Below are 15,471 nucleotides of genomic sequence, written 5' to 3'. Positions count from 1 at the left end.
CGGAAAACTAAAACGTTTTGCCTCAAGGGCTGGTACATGTGAACTTGTGACTCCAACTAGGTAAGAGCCAGATCTAATTTGGGGCCTTCTATCCTACATTTGTGGACAACCATCAAATGCTAAAGATTAAACAAACATAATATGTTCTACTGCTTAGCAAAAAAAGCTACAAACCTTTTGCTTATCAACAAAAAAAGACAAGTCCTTGCACTAGATATAATTTCAAATTACGTTGAGTAGCAACCTGATATATGTATTCGAACGAATTATAAAACAATTGACACACTCCTGGCTTCCAAAATTCAATTCTTTTACTTTATATAAACTTGAAAAAACATAATCGGCATCCAAATTAAAGTTTAGTCTTATTCAACGTATTGATTTTCAATCATTAATTGATATACTATAATTTGGAACTTCAACGCCTAGACGCATGCTTATGTGTAAGAAATTTAAAGTGTCAAATTCGGCACATTATTCTTCATCATTTTATTCACTTCCCCTTTTTTTTTTTAATATCCTAAATAAAACCTCCCAATATTGTACTAATTAATTATGTATAAATGATTATGGTGTGTTTAAACTTCTTTCATTAATTACTACATATTTTATACACTCACAATGTTTGCCAGCTCACTATATAATCAACTTAAATCAGTTAAATCCATCATGCAATGCATTTCCTTCCAATTTTTTGTGATAAACTAATAGATAATTGACTAAATAAACATCCTGCAAAGTTTCATTAAAAATTTCCAAGTTTTTCTTACAATTTCGGTGGTTTCCATGTAATTTTTATCGATATCGATATTATCCCGATATTTCCATCGATATTTCCGTGTTTTCGGACTACCGATATTTCCGATATTACCGATATTTTCTTCCTTAGTTGCAACAATCTCTTTACGTTGCAAGCAAGATTTAAACTAGCACATGAACACCGATTCATATATTTGTATTTCTTGTTCAAGCAACAAGCATACATGACTAGAATTTCTAGTTATAAAAGGAAAAAAAATTGCTATATATTATGGTATCAGTACATTCCATGCATTATATTTCCATTTGTTAGCCCTTCATTAGATTTTAAATGTGTGAGACGCATTGACGGTGACTTGGGAAATTGGCATATCATTAAGAAATATTTCCGAAAAAAAACTGCTTGCAGTTGTTTGTATTTTTATCTTCTTTTTGGTTTCAACTTTGTGTGCCTTTTAAGCTTCTTGTCCTTCCTATTTCTTGACTGTACAAGGAAGCTAAAAGGATGGTTCATTATCAAGCCGAGAATAAGAAACTTGAAGCAGAAAAGGAAACACCATCAAACTTGGGAAAAGGCAAGCAAATGTTCCAAATGAAAACATAAAATTTTGGTGATGCAGTGTTTATAACCTGATAACATCTTGATAAAACTATATATTTTGGTAAAGCAATTCAAGTTTTTTTTTTTTTTTGAATAATCGATATTATCTACACTAAGGAGAGGGGGTGGGCTTAGTCTCACAAGGGCTAATAATGATGTGGTTCAAATTCGCCTTTGGTGGGAATTGAACCTAAGATCTCTCACTTACCAATGAAGATGAATATCATTGGACCGTAGTACTAAGTGGCAAACAATTCAAGTTATGTACTCATAAGTTAATATCTAAACATTTAATGCTATACTCTAAAGTATTAATTTATCGTACACTAACTCATATATTATGTAAATTAGTAACATCATATAACAATGTTATTTTTACAAACAAAACTTATTGATCATAAGAATAAACGAAGTCGAGTTATGACCATATATCGGTGTGGACTTGTGGAGGGCAATGCAGCAAACCATTATAGACACGAGACCGAGCATTACGAGACTATGTTAGAGTGTGTTGGGTAAGAATAATGTAGTGTCTTGCTCTAAATTTGGATTGCTTGTAACTAAAAATGTTGAGCAATTTTTTAGGTGTGACTAAAATAATCCAAAATATGATTCGAGCAATCCCACTTTGTAATTTGTCTAATTATAACGATTGAACTTGTCTGCCATATATTTTTACAATCTCCCTCGACGGGTATAAATACACATTTTTAAGGTTCATCTCTGACAACCAAATTGCTACCCATGTTGCAAGTTGCATGATTTGTTGGCTTTTGTCATTATTGCCCTGGGCAGTTTCTGTTCTATTTTCTCAGTTTTTTATTGGTTGAGTTGCTCCATTTGCCAACCGAAAGAACAAATTGCAGATTACAATTCTATACAAGCCTAGGAGTTAGCTGCGCATTACAAATTGCAAAAAATTGTCACGGAAAGAAAATGAAATAGGGTATACAACATCCCAAAGATTTAGCTGCTGTTTCAAAAAAAATTTGTTTGAATCAATGCTTTCTCACGACTTGATCATTCTTCTGTTGTATTTTTGGCATGCTAGTGCCTTACCTTTCTAGAATTATCAACATGAGCTATGTATTTGATATCCATTAGCATTGCTTTTGACTTTCTGCACTCACAAAACTTCATGCCTCACCAATAGTTTACGTACCTTCCTCATAAACTTATATCTAGTCCACGTCCAGGTTTTTCTCAAATTATTAGGCTTTCACTAAAGTACGCTATAAGAATTGGGCTAAAATTAACATTTTTGTTTTTTTAGTGTAAACCATGACATAGAAAAATTAAAAATAAAAAAAAAAAAAAAAAAAAAACTAATCTAGAAATTGGTGAATAAAAATCAGGTGGTCTGTTTTAAATGGAAGACAACGTCTCTTCAAACCCTGCCCCAACCAACCACCACTTCCCTACCGCCATCTACTCCATCACCTACCACCTCAAACCTGACGTCTTCCTCACATGGCCGGTCCAGATATTTTTGAGACTCGAGGCAACACTAAAAATGTGTCCTCACTTCGTATAAAAAAAAATTATTTATTTTTTCATGTAAGACATTGATAAAATTATATTTAGAAAAATACTTAAAACTCAGTAATTTATAAACACGAAAAAACTAATTTATTTTGTATCGAGAGAAGAAAACCAAAAACTTCAAGCTTAAAAATAGATAGATTATGAGTTTTGTCATCCATCTGAACTTTTAAAGTGTTTTTGTATAAATAATGTGTTTTTTTCCTCTTATTTACTAACCTCTTCAATATAAAACTAAAAAAATAAAAGAAAACTAATGAAAATGGCTTGAAAACTTTGAGTTTTAACGATAATGACAAAATAAATGATAAATTGAATAGTATTAGGATTGACTTTTTAGTGTAAAAATGTGGTTTTTCGTTAAAGTGAACAGTACCATGAGTTTTTCGTTAAAGTTTCCAAATGATATTTTTGAGTCTTTAAGGTATAAGTAATGAATGGGCACCAAATTAAACCTTTTGATGACACGTCATATGATTTACAAATTTGGTCTAAAATTTTAGTCTAAGCATTACCCTTTGTTGAAGATTAGACTTGAATTTGAACGAATGTTTAAAAATAGCAACCCACATAATTACTAGCTAGTAATTAAAAATAAATTAACAATCAAACAAAAATTCGTAAAAATTGAAAAAATATAAACATGCACATAACATTTCGAACTTAGGACCTCTCGTTAATTTTAAATACAAAAACCATTGTTTCTAATTAAACTTTTGATAATTTAGTCAAATTTTATAAATTTGTACTATTTTGAAAATAAATTTGTAAAAATTGGAATTTAAATAAGCACACATGGTGTTTTGAACCCAAAACCTCTTCATTAATTTCAAAAAAAACACCGGTTCTAGTTAAATTTCTTTATTATTAAACCAAATTTTATAAATTTATACTCTTATGAAAACGTATATAAATATGTCACATTGATAATTTTGGTGCCCTTAATTTTTTTGAGCCCTGAACAGTAGCCCTGCCCGCACTAGGCTTGGGCCGGCACTACTTCCTCACTAGTCACTAGTGACTCATTACTCATCCATCACCTCCAACCATAGCCCACCCAAGATCAAATCCCGCTCAACTATATTGGATCCACCCCAGCTCGCACCCAACCTACTTAGACCATCTCCAATGGTGGCTTATAACCTAAAATTCCCCTCCCCCCCCCCCCCCCAAAAAAAAAACCCACTCCAACCTAAAACCTAAACCAAACCTAAAAGGAAGGTAAATACCAGCCACAATTTAGCTCACAAAATAAAATGGGATCCAAGGATGAGAGTGAAAAGTAGACTGTGAAGCCCACACCCCAAAACCCAGTCCCCCCAACGCGCCTCACGCGCCCTTTTTTTTTTCTTTAGCCGAAGGCCCACCCACGTGGGTTGGTCCCCTATGCTGTCAACCTTACTGTAGCCCAACAACTACTTTTGTTCATCCAATGGCCAGTTTAATTGAACCGTTGGTTAATCCAACGATCCACGTTCAAATATTTTTTTTATATTTATATATTTATTGAATCTAACGACTCAGATCGAATATAATCAAATCTAACGGTAAAAAAAAAAAATCTAATGGTCCAAATTTAAATCCAACAGCTAAAATTATTTAAAAAAATTATTTAACTTAAAATTCAAAAAATTATTTAACTTAAAATTCAACCAAAAACTCTATAAATACCTATGTATTTGTTCAAACATCCACACAAAACTCACTTTTCTCCTACAATTCTTCCAATTTTTCTTTCTACCATTTCTTCTCATTTCCAAAATTTTCAAGATGGCAAAACAACATGTTAGAGGTCGTAATTGGACATTTGACGAAGATATTGCCTTATGTTTGGCATGGATTTCTATTAGCGAAGATGGTGCCGTCGGCACGAATCAAAATAGAAAGGTTTTGTGGGGTAAAATCGTTGATAAGTTCCATGAAAACTCCAACGTTCGTCAAAGGGAAGTTGGTGGTGTTTATGATCGGTGGAAGATTATCAACAAAGCGTGCACTTTGTGGAAGGGAAGCTTGGAAAGAGCCATGGTTGACATGCCTAATGGAAGGGGCGCCTCAGAAATTGTGAGTTTCTTTGTTGATATTTTATTTATCATGTACATAATAGTATTTTGCAACTAATTGTTTTTATGTATTTGTTGCATAGGGTGACAAAGCAATGACAATTTACAAGACAAGAACTACACCAAAAAAATCAAGCTTTTAAGTTGCATCATGCTTGGAACATCCTCAAGGATTGTCCGAGGTGGGGAACCGATGCGGACCAACAATGGGGAAGATTATTTCATAGTGAAGCCCCACCCCCAAATGATGTCAATGAAGGTGTGAATTTTGCCGACAATGAAGGTGTCGAACAAATGACCCCAACTTCTTTTGCAAGGCCCTCGGGTAGAGATAAGCAAAAGGAAGCAAAGAGAAAAGGGAAATCCCAAGATCCGATACGTGCACAATTTGCTAGTGAAATGGTAAAAATGAATGAAAACCATATCTCTAGGCAAGAAAAATCGCCCCAAATGCGTTTGGCCATGAAGGAACATAGGGATAGGGAGCAAGAAAGGTTCGAAATTAATTTGATGACGGAGGACCTCGACAAATACACTCAAGAGAGAAAGAAATACTTACGTGGTAAGCAAAAGGACATTTTACGAAGGAGTGCCACAATGAGTATATTTCAAAATGACAATTCATCTCAAGACTATCATCCAAGTCCATCACCAAGTCAAGATGGTGGATATCATTATTAAGTTTATAAGTTTTCGATTGTATTAAGTTTATGTGGTTTATTAATTGTCTTTTTTTTTTGTTTTATTTTTTATTTTTTTAAGTTTATGTGGTTTATTAATTGTCATTTGTATTAAGTTTATGTGGTTTATTAAATATCATTTGTATTAAGTTTATGTGGTTTATCATGATTTTCATGTATTGATTTAGTGATTTTTCAAAATTTATTGGAATTTAAATATTTTTAGATTAAAATGTTCATATAATTAATTTAGGATAGTCTGCATAATTTTTTTAAAGTTAATTTAAAAAAAATTAGCCTTAATCCATTCTTTAATAATCTCGGGCTAAAATTTTAGGCCAAAAGGGTTGGAGCATAAAAACTGTTTCTGGGCTAAAATCTAAATTTTCTAGGCTAAATATTTTTAGGTTATAAGCCACCATTGGAGATGGTCTTAGAACTCTCCCAATGCTGTGTGGATTTTTTAAGGAGGGAGACGATTTGAGAAAAAAGTGGGGGAGAGAAGGTTTGGCTGGTTTTCTGGATGGGTTAAAGAAAAAAAAAACAATGAACTGAAAAATTATTAACAAAAAGAAAGAAAACACGAAATTGACTTACCTACCCCCAAAACCGCTCATTCCAAAATGTGGCTTTAGTCCATTTTTGTCGTTGTCTTCGCCCTCATCATCGGTCTCTATTTCAGTTGCGGTGGCCATCGGAGAGAGAGGGTATGAGAGTGAGCGAGCAGAGGGTAAAGGCTTACAGAAGGAGAGAGAAGGAGAAAGAGTCAGCGAAGAAGAAGAGATGAGAATGAGAGAGGTGTGGCCCTGTGGGTTAGGTTACCAAGAGAGAGATTGGAGCATCATATGAAAACGACGACATTGATGCATCAAAATTGCATGTAGAAGCAAAACAAATTCCAATTTTTATTGCCAAAAAAAAAAAAATATATATATATATATATATATTAATTTATTGCTCGGTTAAGTTAATAAGATGGGTAACGTTAGAGAGTTCACATTTTTATACCACATTGATACATTTACATGATGTGTCACATGATGTATATAATAACATTTAATGAGATAAACTTATTAATTGACACGACATGTGCATATTACTTACCATATTCGATGGTACACCAATGTACATATTAAATTGTTGATGGAGCTCTGGTTACACAGTGCAAGGAAGAAAGAAAATTAGATTACAAAAACAGATCATCTTAATTGTCTTCGTAAAAAATAACATTTTAATTTTTGAATACATTGGCTATAACAGTAGAAGAACTATAGTTTACACAAGTGTACGATATGTTTCTCCAATTAGCAAATGTGTCGTACTTTGACTGTGATAACCCTTTCTTTCTCTAGCTCTATGTTTTTCATGTTATCTGATCTGATAGGGTATAGCGTATAGTGTTCTTGGTATCGACTTTGCACTCTTTCATGTATTTGTTCAAACATTCAAATAAAATTCACTTTTCTCATGCGATTCTTTCAGTTTTTCTTTATTAATCTTTATTTAGTGCTTAAATTATCATTTGTGTTAGTAGTTGTTCTGATTTTTATGCACTCTTTTAACTATCATTTATTAATCTTTTATTCAGTGTTTTATTTAGTGGTTAAACATTAAAGCATATTATTACAAGAAAAGATTGAAGCATTTAATTAAAAAAGGAAGGATTAAGCATATTATTAGAAACGCTATTCATATGTGTTCCATGACTTTTATGTTAGATGGATGGGTATGTGTTTCATATTCTTAGAAATGCTATTCATGTGTTCCATGACTTTTATGTTTCATCTATTTCATATGTGTGAAAAGAGTTTTCCATGTTGTTCCACAGAGGAAATTAACAAAAACCCAACCAAATATCTTGAATATCAGTCACCCTATGATTTCTAACTTTCATGTTTTATAAGGTAGGTTTAATGATTTTTTATTATTTATCAAAATTTGAATATTTTGAAGTTGGAATGTTCATAAAAAGAAATTAGCATAATCTACATAAATTTTATTTTAAAAAAAAATTACCCAAAAAAAATTAGATCAGAATCCTTTTTTAATAATCTTGGCTTATAATTTTGGAAAATCATTGAAGGAATAAAAGTTACTTTTGGGTTAGAACTCAGAATTTATTTTACCCTCACACTGTTCATTTCAGCAAGACTAGCCTCTAGATTTAAAGTGCATTGGATCTCAATAATTTGCAGCAAAGTTTAGGTTGTGACATTTTGCACAAATTGATTAAAAGCGAATCAAGAAAAAATCATTCATATTGGATCTCAAAAGTGCAACTAGTATATATGATTGTGTTCCTAGAGATCATTGACAAATCTAAAGGTTGTAATATTTATAGCCAATGAGAACGCATATTAGTCCGTCATGAATATGTGGTGGGATACTCCCTATGTTCAAAATATTTCCTGCCAATTAAGAAACTTGACCAGGTAGGATGTCTAAATAATGTAGATGGTGGGGAAGAGTTGCTGACGGAAGTTTTGGGTTTGTTGATTTGTGTTTTCTTCCCTTAAAGAAATTATATATTTTTGATATCCATATTTAGATAAATCCAACTTATTTAAAATGATAAATTCCGAACGCTGCACTGTTTGGGTATAAAATTTAGTATATAAATTTGGTGTCCATAATATTAAGTGAATTAATACTTTGCAATTAGAACCGGTCTTGAGATTTTAGAGTCCCTAACGAATTAAAGAGTTAGTGTGAGCAAAGGTTCAAGGCTTATTGTCATGCCCCAGGTAATTCTTTACAAGGCTAAAATAAAGAAATACAAAATTCTATCCTCACACTTAATCCGATCTCATCCCGTCTACCCTCTTAGATTGTTTAGTTTGTGAACCTACATAACAATAGAGGGGTGAGCTTCAACAGCTCAGTAGGGACATAACTTTATCACAGTAAATTGACAATATTAAATTAAGTGTCATAAAATCATGTAATCAAGTACCAAATCATTATCATCAACAATGCATGAGAGTGATACAATACTCTTCATCTCTACCTGTTAATGCATATAATAAAACACGCGGACCTGCATGTCCCATACCTTGCATTTTACCTCTGCAGTGGTGGTTCGAATGTTCTAATATACAAATTAACCCCCTGTAACTCAATCATCCCAATTTCCCCTTTTGTTAGTCATCTTGCCAAAACCGTTCGTCGCCAATCCCGAATTACCCTCAAAGAAACTGTGCACTGTGGGCTCGCCTGAGACTTGGTACCTACTAAGAGTTTGGCTCAACTACACAAAAAATCCTTTCCAACTACCCTCATTTCCAGTTCCTTTCCAACATACATGAGTAATATGCACAAATAATCTCATTTCATCATTCACATGTACCACAACATATTCTTAGCGAATATAACTTCACCAATAATTTCGTAACCAATAACAAGTAAACACCCAAGAGCAGTATTTATCCAATTAGCAAATCAGATCCCATTAATCAACAAGAAGATCAATAAGAAGAATTTTATTTTCCAACCCGTTTCAGTTTTACTTTAATTATTTAGTTTTTAGTTTGCGTTTCGGATTCGGGTTCAAGTTTTTACTACGACCCCGGGTCCAGGGCGTGACACTTATGGTTTACAACCTAGGGTTCGCTCATACGCAATGGCGAAGCCACGTGAGGGCAAGGAGTGGCGGCCGCCACTCCCCTCGTCGGGAAACACCACTGGAGAGCTGGGTTTGCCACTCCCCTCGCTGGAAAACCCACTGGTTCATCTCCTCTGGACCTCTGTTTGCTGGGCGGTCTGTTCTGCTGCGCGCAGCAGCAATAAACTGCTATTTAAAAAAAAAAAAAAAAACATGCCAAAACGACGCCGTTTTGAATATTTGAAACAAATATATATATTATAAAGGAGGACCACGTGTCACCCCCTTGTCCCCCGTTCCCCTTTACTTCAAGGGAAATTTTATTTAAACTCATGTAATCTCTTTCTACACCTAATTTAAATTTTAAATGTTAATTGTCTATGTTACCATATTGCATAATTACTATTAAGTACGAAATAAAATTAATAATAAAACTCAAATTTATCAATAAACCCACACACTATAATTAAATCCTAGCATCACTCTTTGTTTATCTTACATTCATTCCGGCTAAATCCCCCAATTAAGGTATGACTCGATTATGGATATTTTATTCGTTTGTTTTAACTTTTTTTAGAGTTTAGAATATGAGTATTTGAGTTTCAATTTTTTTCATCAATCCCACATAGTACCCTTTGTAAAACTTTCTGCAACAACAAATTGTTGTAGACACTCTCCCGGTGTATGTCTGCACCCCAAAACACCTGCCAATACGATATCTGCTGCTGCTGCTGCTAGTACATGTATGGCTGCTGCTGTCTTGTGTCCACATGCCCTCCAATACGATTTACATTTTTCTTGTAACTGATCAATGCTTGAAAACACTGATTTAGGAAATGAGTCCACAATCACCTTGGATAAAGAATTAAATAGCTAACAAATCCACCTACTAAACCTTGCATGATACCTTTTCAAAAGCTAAAATCATTGGATGGCTGCACAATGTCATTAATAGAGGTAAGAGTCAAATGGGTGTAAAGATAAATTTGCATATTGAATTAGGTTTATAAGGGTATTTTAGGTAGTAAATTTGGATTTAAAGAGATATTGATAGTTTAGTTAAAAATCAAATGGGTGCAAAAAATAAGTTGGGTGTAGAAAGAGGTTACATGAGTTTAAATAAAATTTCTCTTACATTATGTTTGGATGTGGAAAATAAACTTGTAATTTTGGTAAAAGTCAAAATTTATAAATTGACATGAACCAATTCCCTTGTTTGGATTCATAAACATAGAAATTTAGAATTTCCGCGTAGAAAAAAAACTTAGAATTTAGGACCTCCAATTCCCAAGTTCAAATTCCATGTAAATATGTGTCATTTCCCAATTTCTATGATTGAAAGTTTAAAAATAACAAATTCCGTATTCAATTCCATTGTTCTTTTATGTTAACCAAACAAGAAAATTTACAAATTCTAGAAAATAAAATATTGTCATTTCAATTTCTATCATTTTGAAATTCCTTAGTAATTTTAAATTTCTTCATCCAAACATAGTGTTACTTCAATTCCTCCCTCCCGTCTCGTTCACCAATCAAGACAGAGAGAGAACAAAGCTGCTCCCAAAATCCCAGCAGCCAACCAAGTTACCAACGCCAGCCGTTCCCCTTTAATTTCTATTAGGCTGATCCCGTTGAGCCGTCACAAGCCATTCTCCAGCCGCTAAGCCGTTGGCTTCCACCCTTCAATGGTAAATTTTTTAATTCCTAAATGTATAATCCCTAACCCTAATTAATTATTTAATACGAATTTCGTTTAATTGGTATAGAATCATATGGTAATGCACTAATATGGTTATTCGTTATTGATTATTGATGTCAATCATATGCTTCTATGATTATTGATATGAAATTATGAAATTATTTTTTAGGATGAAAATTAAAATTTGAATTCTTGATGATTAGTTGAATTGATTAGTTGTATAATGGTCGATCTTGAGTGTCATTATTATGTGCATGTTGGAATTAATGCTTGTTGTACTGAGGGAACATTTGTAGTGATCGAATGGGTTGCACAAGAAAATATCAGAAGCACAACTCTTTAAGTAAATAGAAGATGGCATTTCGTTGTCTAGTCCCCTAATCCCTAAAACATTTAGAAACCAACTTACATGCACTTTCGGGTAGTCCTTCTCCTTCAAATATTCCGAGTAGTCCTCCTCCTCCTTCAAATATTCCAAGAAGTCCTCCTTTAAATATTCCAAGTAGGTCACAACAAAGTGAGGTCACTAAGTTGGATGAAATATTGGCTAATCTTCATGTAGACGCTGCACATAGACGTCGAATGCTTGATTATCCACCTAATTATCGTGAAGCAATTCATAGACACTATCTCCAAATTGATCCTTGTCAACCTAGAGACCACATCATGCCAAGAAAGGTTAGCGACAATCGATGTTTTATCATCGGTTGGTTTGATAAGTTTAAGTGGTTGGAGTATAGTATATCAAAAAACACCATTGCGTAACAAAATGGGAGATCAATGGTTGAGTGATAACATGGTTGTTTACATTGAGAGAGATGTATTTGCTTTTATTGATAATGAGCCTATTATGCGACGTTTTCATGACATGAAACCTCGTCAGCAACAAATTGTAATTTGTTTGTATTGATTAATTATGAAAGACATTACTATATAAAAAGATATAGTTGTTGCAATTTTTCTTTAACCTTGCATTTTTAAAGTTCGCCCCTCCCTCTAGAAATCCTGGCTTCGCCACTGCTCATACGTACGTTGAGCACATGAGTCCTCTCTCACAACGACTCAACTGATTATCTTCATACGTAAAGAGGACAATCTTTACTAATAAAAATGAGGAAGAATATAACAGTAAAACAGAGCAAAACATGCAGTGAGCAATGTCGGAGCCAAATGCATTCGATCGAGTGCTACAGTAAGATCATGCAAGAGGTCATGTCTCAACCAACACGGGATTATATAGGAAGTGCTTCAAGTCGAATGGCATATGCTGCTCGACTTCCACAAGTATAATTCATACAAGGTCATCATTCCAAATATTCTCATGATCCCAAGGCATCATTTAACAGTAGCTCCAACGAAATAAAACAGGCCGATTTGTTACATCTGAATCAAATAAATAGATGGTTCGTCATGAGTTAATTTGTTACTTATTTCTAACACCGTCGATTTGTTTCTTACATTTGGATGACAAAACAATCTCCAATTCAAATGATTTTTATAGCAATGATCTTCAAATGAAGTTTGAAAAATTACATGGTTCCAATTATAAAATTTATACAATGAATATACGTTATTCATAAAGGGTAAGATATGTGCATTCATTCCCCATCGATGCAAATATTATCCATAAAATTACATTGGAGACCATCCATATGAGCTCATGTGAAACTATAGGACAGAAATCTAGTTTTTCACCAAAGTGGGTATGAAAGACACAATGTTTACAACATGAATAACATCTTAATATAACTATATATTTTGGAAAAGCAATTTAAGTAATGCACTCATAATATCTAAACATTTAATACTATACTCTATATTAATTTATTGTACACTAGCTCATATATTATAACATGTGGATCAGTAAAATTATATAACGACGTTATACCTACAAACAAAAACTTCTTGATCATAAGAGGATTTTAAAGAAGTCGAATTATGACCATATATCGGTGTAGACTTGTAGAGGGCAATGCAACTTCTATACCACTATATACACGTGCCCGAGCATTACGAGACTGTTAGAGTGTGTGAGAGTAGGAATATAATGTAGTGTCATGCTCTAATTTTGGATTGCTTCTTGCAAGTAACTAAAATGTTGAGAAATTTTCTACGTGCGACTAGAACTAATCCAAAATATGATTCAGGCAAAAGAGAAATTCACTCCCAACCTTTTGAGTTCTAACATCCCGCTTTGTAATTTGTCTAATTATAGCAATATGACTCTTTGTCCCCAATATAAATCCCACAAACTCACCAAGCTTTGAAAGCATCAAAGAAAGAAAGCAAAGCAAAGAACTAGTACTAGTTAAAACAAAATGAAACGTGGCATCCTCTTCTCCTCCTTCTTCCTCCTCTTTTCCGCCTCGTCGGCCTTCAACATCACCAAGCTCTTAGAGAAGCAGTCGGACTTCTCCAACTTCAACAACCTCCTCTCTGAGACAAAGCTCGCTGACGAGATCAACAGACGCAGCACCATCACAATCCTCGCCGTGGACAATGGCGCTGCTGGAGGTCTCTCCGGAAAATCCTCTGACCTAACCAAGAAAATTCTGAGCGTCCATGTTGTCTTGGATTACTACGACACGGACAAGCTTAAAAAGATCTTCAAATCAAACAAGTCCGCAACTCTCACCACATTGTTTCAATCAACCGGCGAAGCTCGCAAGGAACAAGGTTTCATCACCGTTTCGGTGAAAGACAACCAAGTCTCATTTGGATCCGCAGCCAAGGGAAACAATGGCGACAATCACGTCAGCCTTGTTAAGTCGGTTATTTCCCAACCCTACAATATTTCAGTTCTCCAAGTAGGTTCCATCATCGACGTGCCTGACATCGAGAATTCCGGCTCTGCGCCCGCCCACTCACCAAAGTCTGCCAAGGCTCCCAGCCCCTCGAAGTCTAAGAAAGAAGGTGATGACGGGGCTCCCAGTCCGTCAGATGACGACGAGTCATCATCTAACAAGGCTTCAGCCCCGTCAAAGAAAAATCACGACAAAGATAGTGCTTCAGCGCCTACACCCTCGTCACCTGCTCCATCTGCTGCCTCACGCACTCGTGGGATCGTGGCCGTTGGTGCCGCGGTTTTGATCATGGTTTTGGCTTCACTTTTGGCAGCTTAAATTTAATTTCTGATGATGAGGTACTGATCACAGTTCATCAGAGGAAATTATGGGAATAGGAACATCGGAAGGGCCCAAAATTTTGCAAGAAGTTTTGTTTTGGAAAAGCTGGGGAAAAAAAAAACAAAAAATGCTTTATGTATTTTTTTTTTTTCTTCATAAAACATTGAGATGGGAGAGGCCATTGTTCCTCTTTTCGAAGAAGGCCATTGTTCTTTAAATTGGTTAAGTTGTAAGAACCCATGATGCTGGATTTTTTCATTGATCGATCCTTTTAATAATTGTTTCGCATATATTGTCATAGATTAATTTCTCACTAGTCACAAGTCACAAGTCACAAGTCATCACAACGGCATTAAATAACTTTCTAGTATACAGGATGCTAATATTCTACTTATGCGCCTGGTTCGAAATTTTTTTCCCTCCCCTAAGTTATTGTAATAGTCCCTTCCTTTAATAATGGCTTGTATATTAACACCCACATACACATCATATTTGATTTTTCAATTAAAATTTATCTTAATACATCTCACATACTTTCCCATAATACTCTCACACCCTACACTCTCAACATACACTTTGTATTTTCTACATCCCACATTTTCTACATACACTTCACACTCTTCGAACCTAGGTGCAAGGGAAAGATCATGGAAGTATCCTTCTTGTTTCAAGATCATGATGTGTGTGTAGAGAGACATATGGAGAGAGCCAAAAGGTATGTCTAGCTCGTGGGTGCTTGCATTTCTTTAATAAACAGCTCACAAGAGACCAACGGAGCAAAACTTATTCGGTATTGTACAAGGTGGCTTAGCTGCTAACAGTGCTCATTTGTCACATAATTCAATGGTCCTCCCTGTAAACATTTCAGTTAAACGGAATTCATGTTTGCCTTCTACTCAAGTAGCTAAGAGATGTTCCTTGAAAGATGAAACTTCAAAAAGACAGGGAAATCCAACTGATCAAAGGACATTGAAGTTTCGAATCAAAATGAACCCTAATAACACAGCTCGGAAGAATGTAGCAATATATAGTGGTCTTGGACTTGGCTCTCCATCTTTATCTTTGGAGAACAGCCCTAAGGAAAGTAAGGAGATGATACCTCCGTCTCAAGTGATTGTGAATGACTCTCCCACTAACATTATTCAAGCAAGCTAAGATTTTTAGTGCAATTTCTATTGTTGCAAATGAACCTAAAATGATATGTTGCATTGATGGGCGTTGTTAATGTTTTGTAACAAGTTATGACTTCCATGTTCCTAGAGATGCCCTGATATCACCACTTCATGACGGTTTTCTTTGCTTAATAAGAAAGTGAGAGCTTTATCAACAAAAACCAGTGCCTTCATCTAAGGGTCATCAAGAACATTCATCTTTTTTTGAGAGTAGAAGAAGATAAATAATCTT

At 34.5% G+C, this 15,471-nt stretch overlaps 2 protein-coding genes across 2 annotated transcripts; both read left to right on the top strand.

Annotated features, from left to right (window-relative positions):
- The first annotated feature begins 4,251 nt into the window (after positions 1–4,251).
- On the top strand, positions 4,252–5,811 carry LOC126632764 (uncharacterized). Its single transcript, XM_050303236.1, has 2 exons — positions 4,252–4,963; positions 5,046–5,811. Exons 1-2 carry the CDS (start codon positions 4,673–4,675, stop codon positions 5,103–5,105), a joined length of 351 nt encoding a protein of 116 aa, XP_050159193.1. The 5' UTR covers positions 4,252–4,672; the 3' UTR covers positions 5,106–5,811.
- A 7,387-nt stretch (positions 5,812–13,198) lies between these two features.
- LOC126632758 (fasciclin-like arabinogalactan protein 14) lies at positions 13,199–14,357 on the top strand. The gene has a single exon (XM_050303228.1). It carries the CDS (start codon positions 13,261–13,263, stop codon positions 14,062–14,064), a length of 804 nt encoding a protein of 267 aa, XP_050159185.1. The 5' UTR covers positions 13,199–13,260; the 3' UTR covers positions 14,065–14,357.
- The last annotated feature ends 1,114 nt before the right edge of the window (positions 14,358–15,471 follow it).

Source organism: Malus sylvestris, chromosome 8 (genome assembly GCF_916048215.2).
Source record: "Malus sylvestris chromosome 8, drMalSylv7.2, whole genome shotgun sequence".
NCBI classification, from domain to species: domain Eukaryota; kingdom Viridiplantae; phylum Streptophyta; class Magnoliopsida; order Rosales; family Rosaceae; genus Malus; species Malus sylvestris.
The sequence above is the reverse complement of the archived record's forward strand: the minus strand, read 5'-3'. Positions and strand labels throughout refer to the sequence as shown.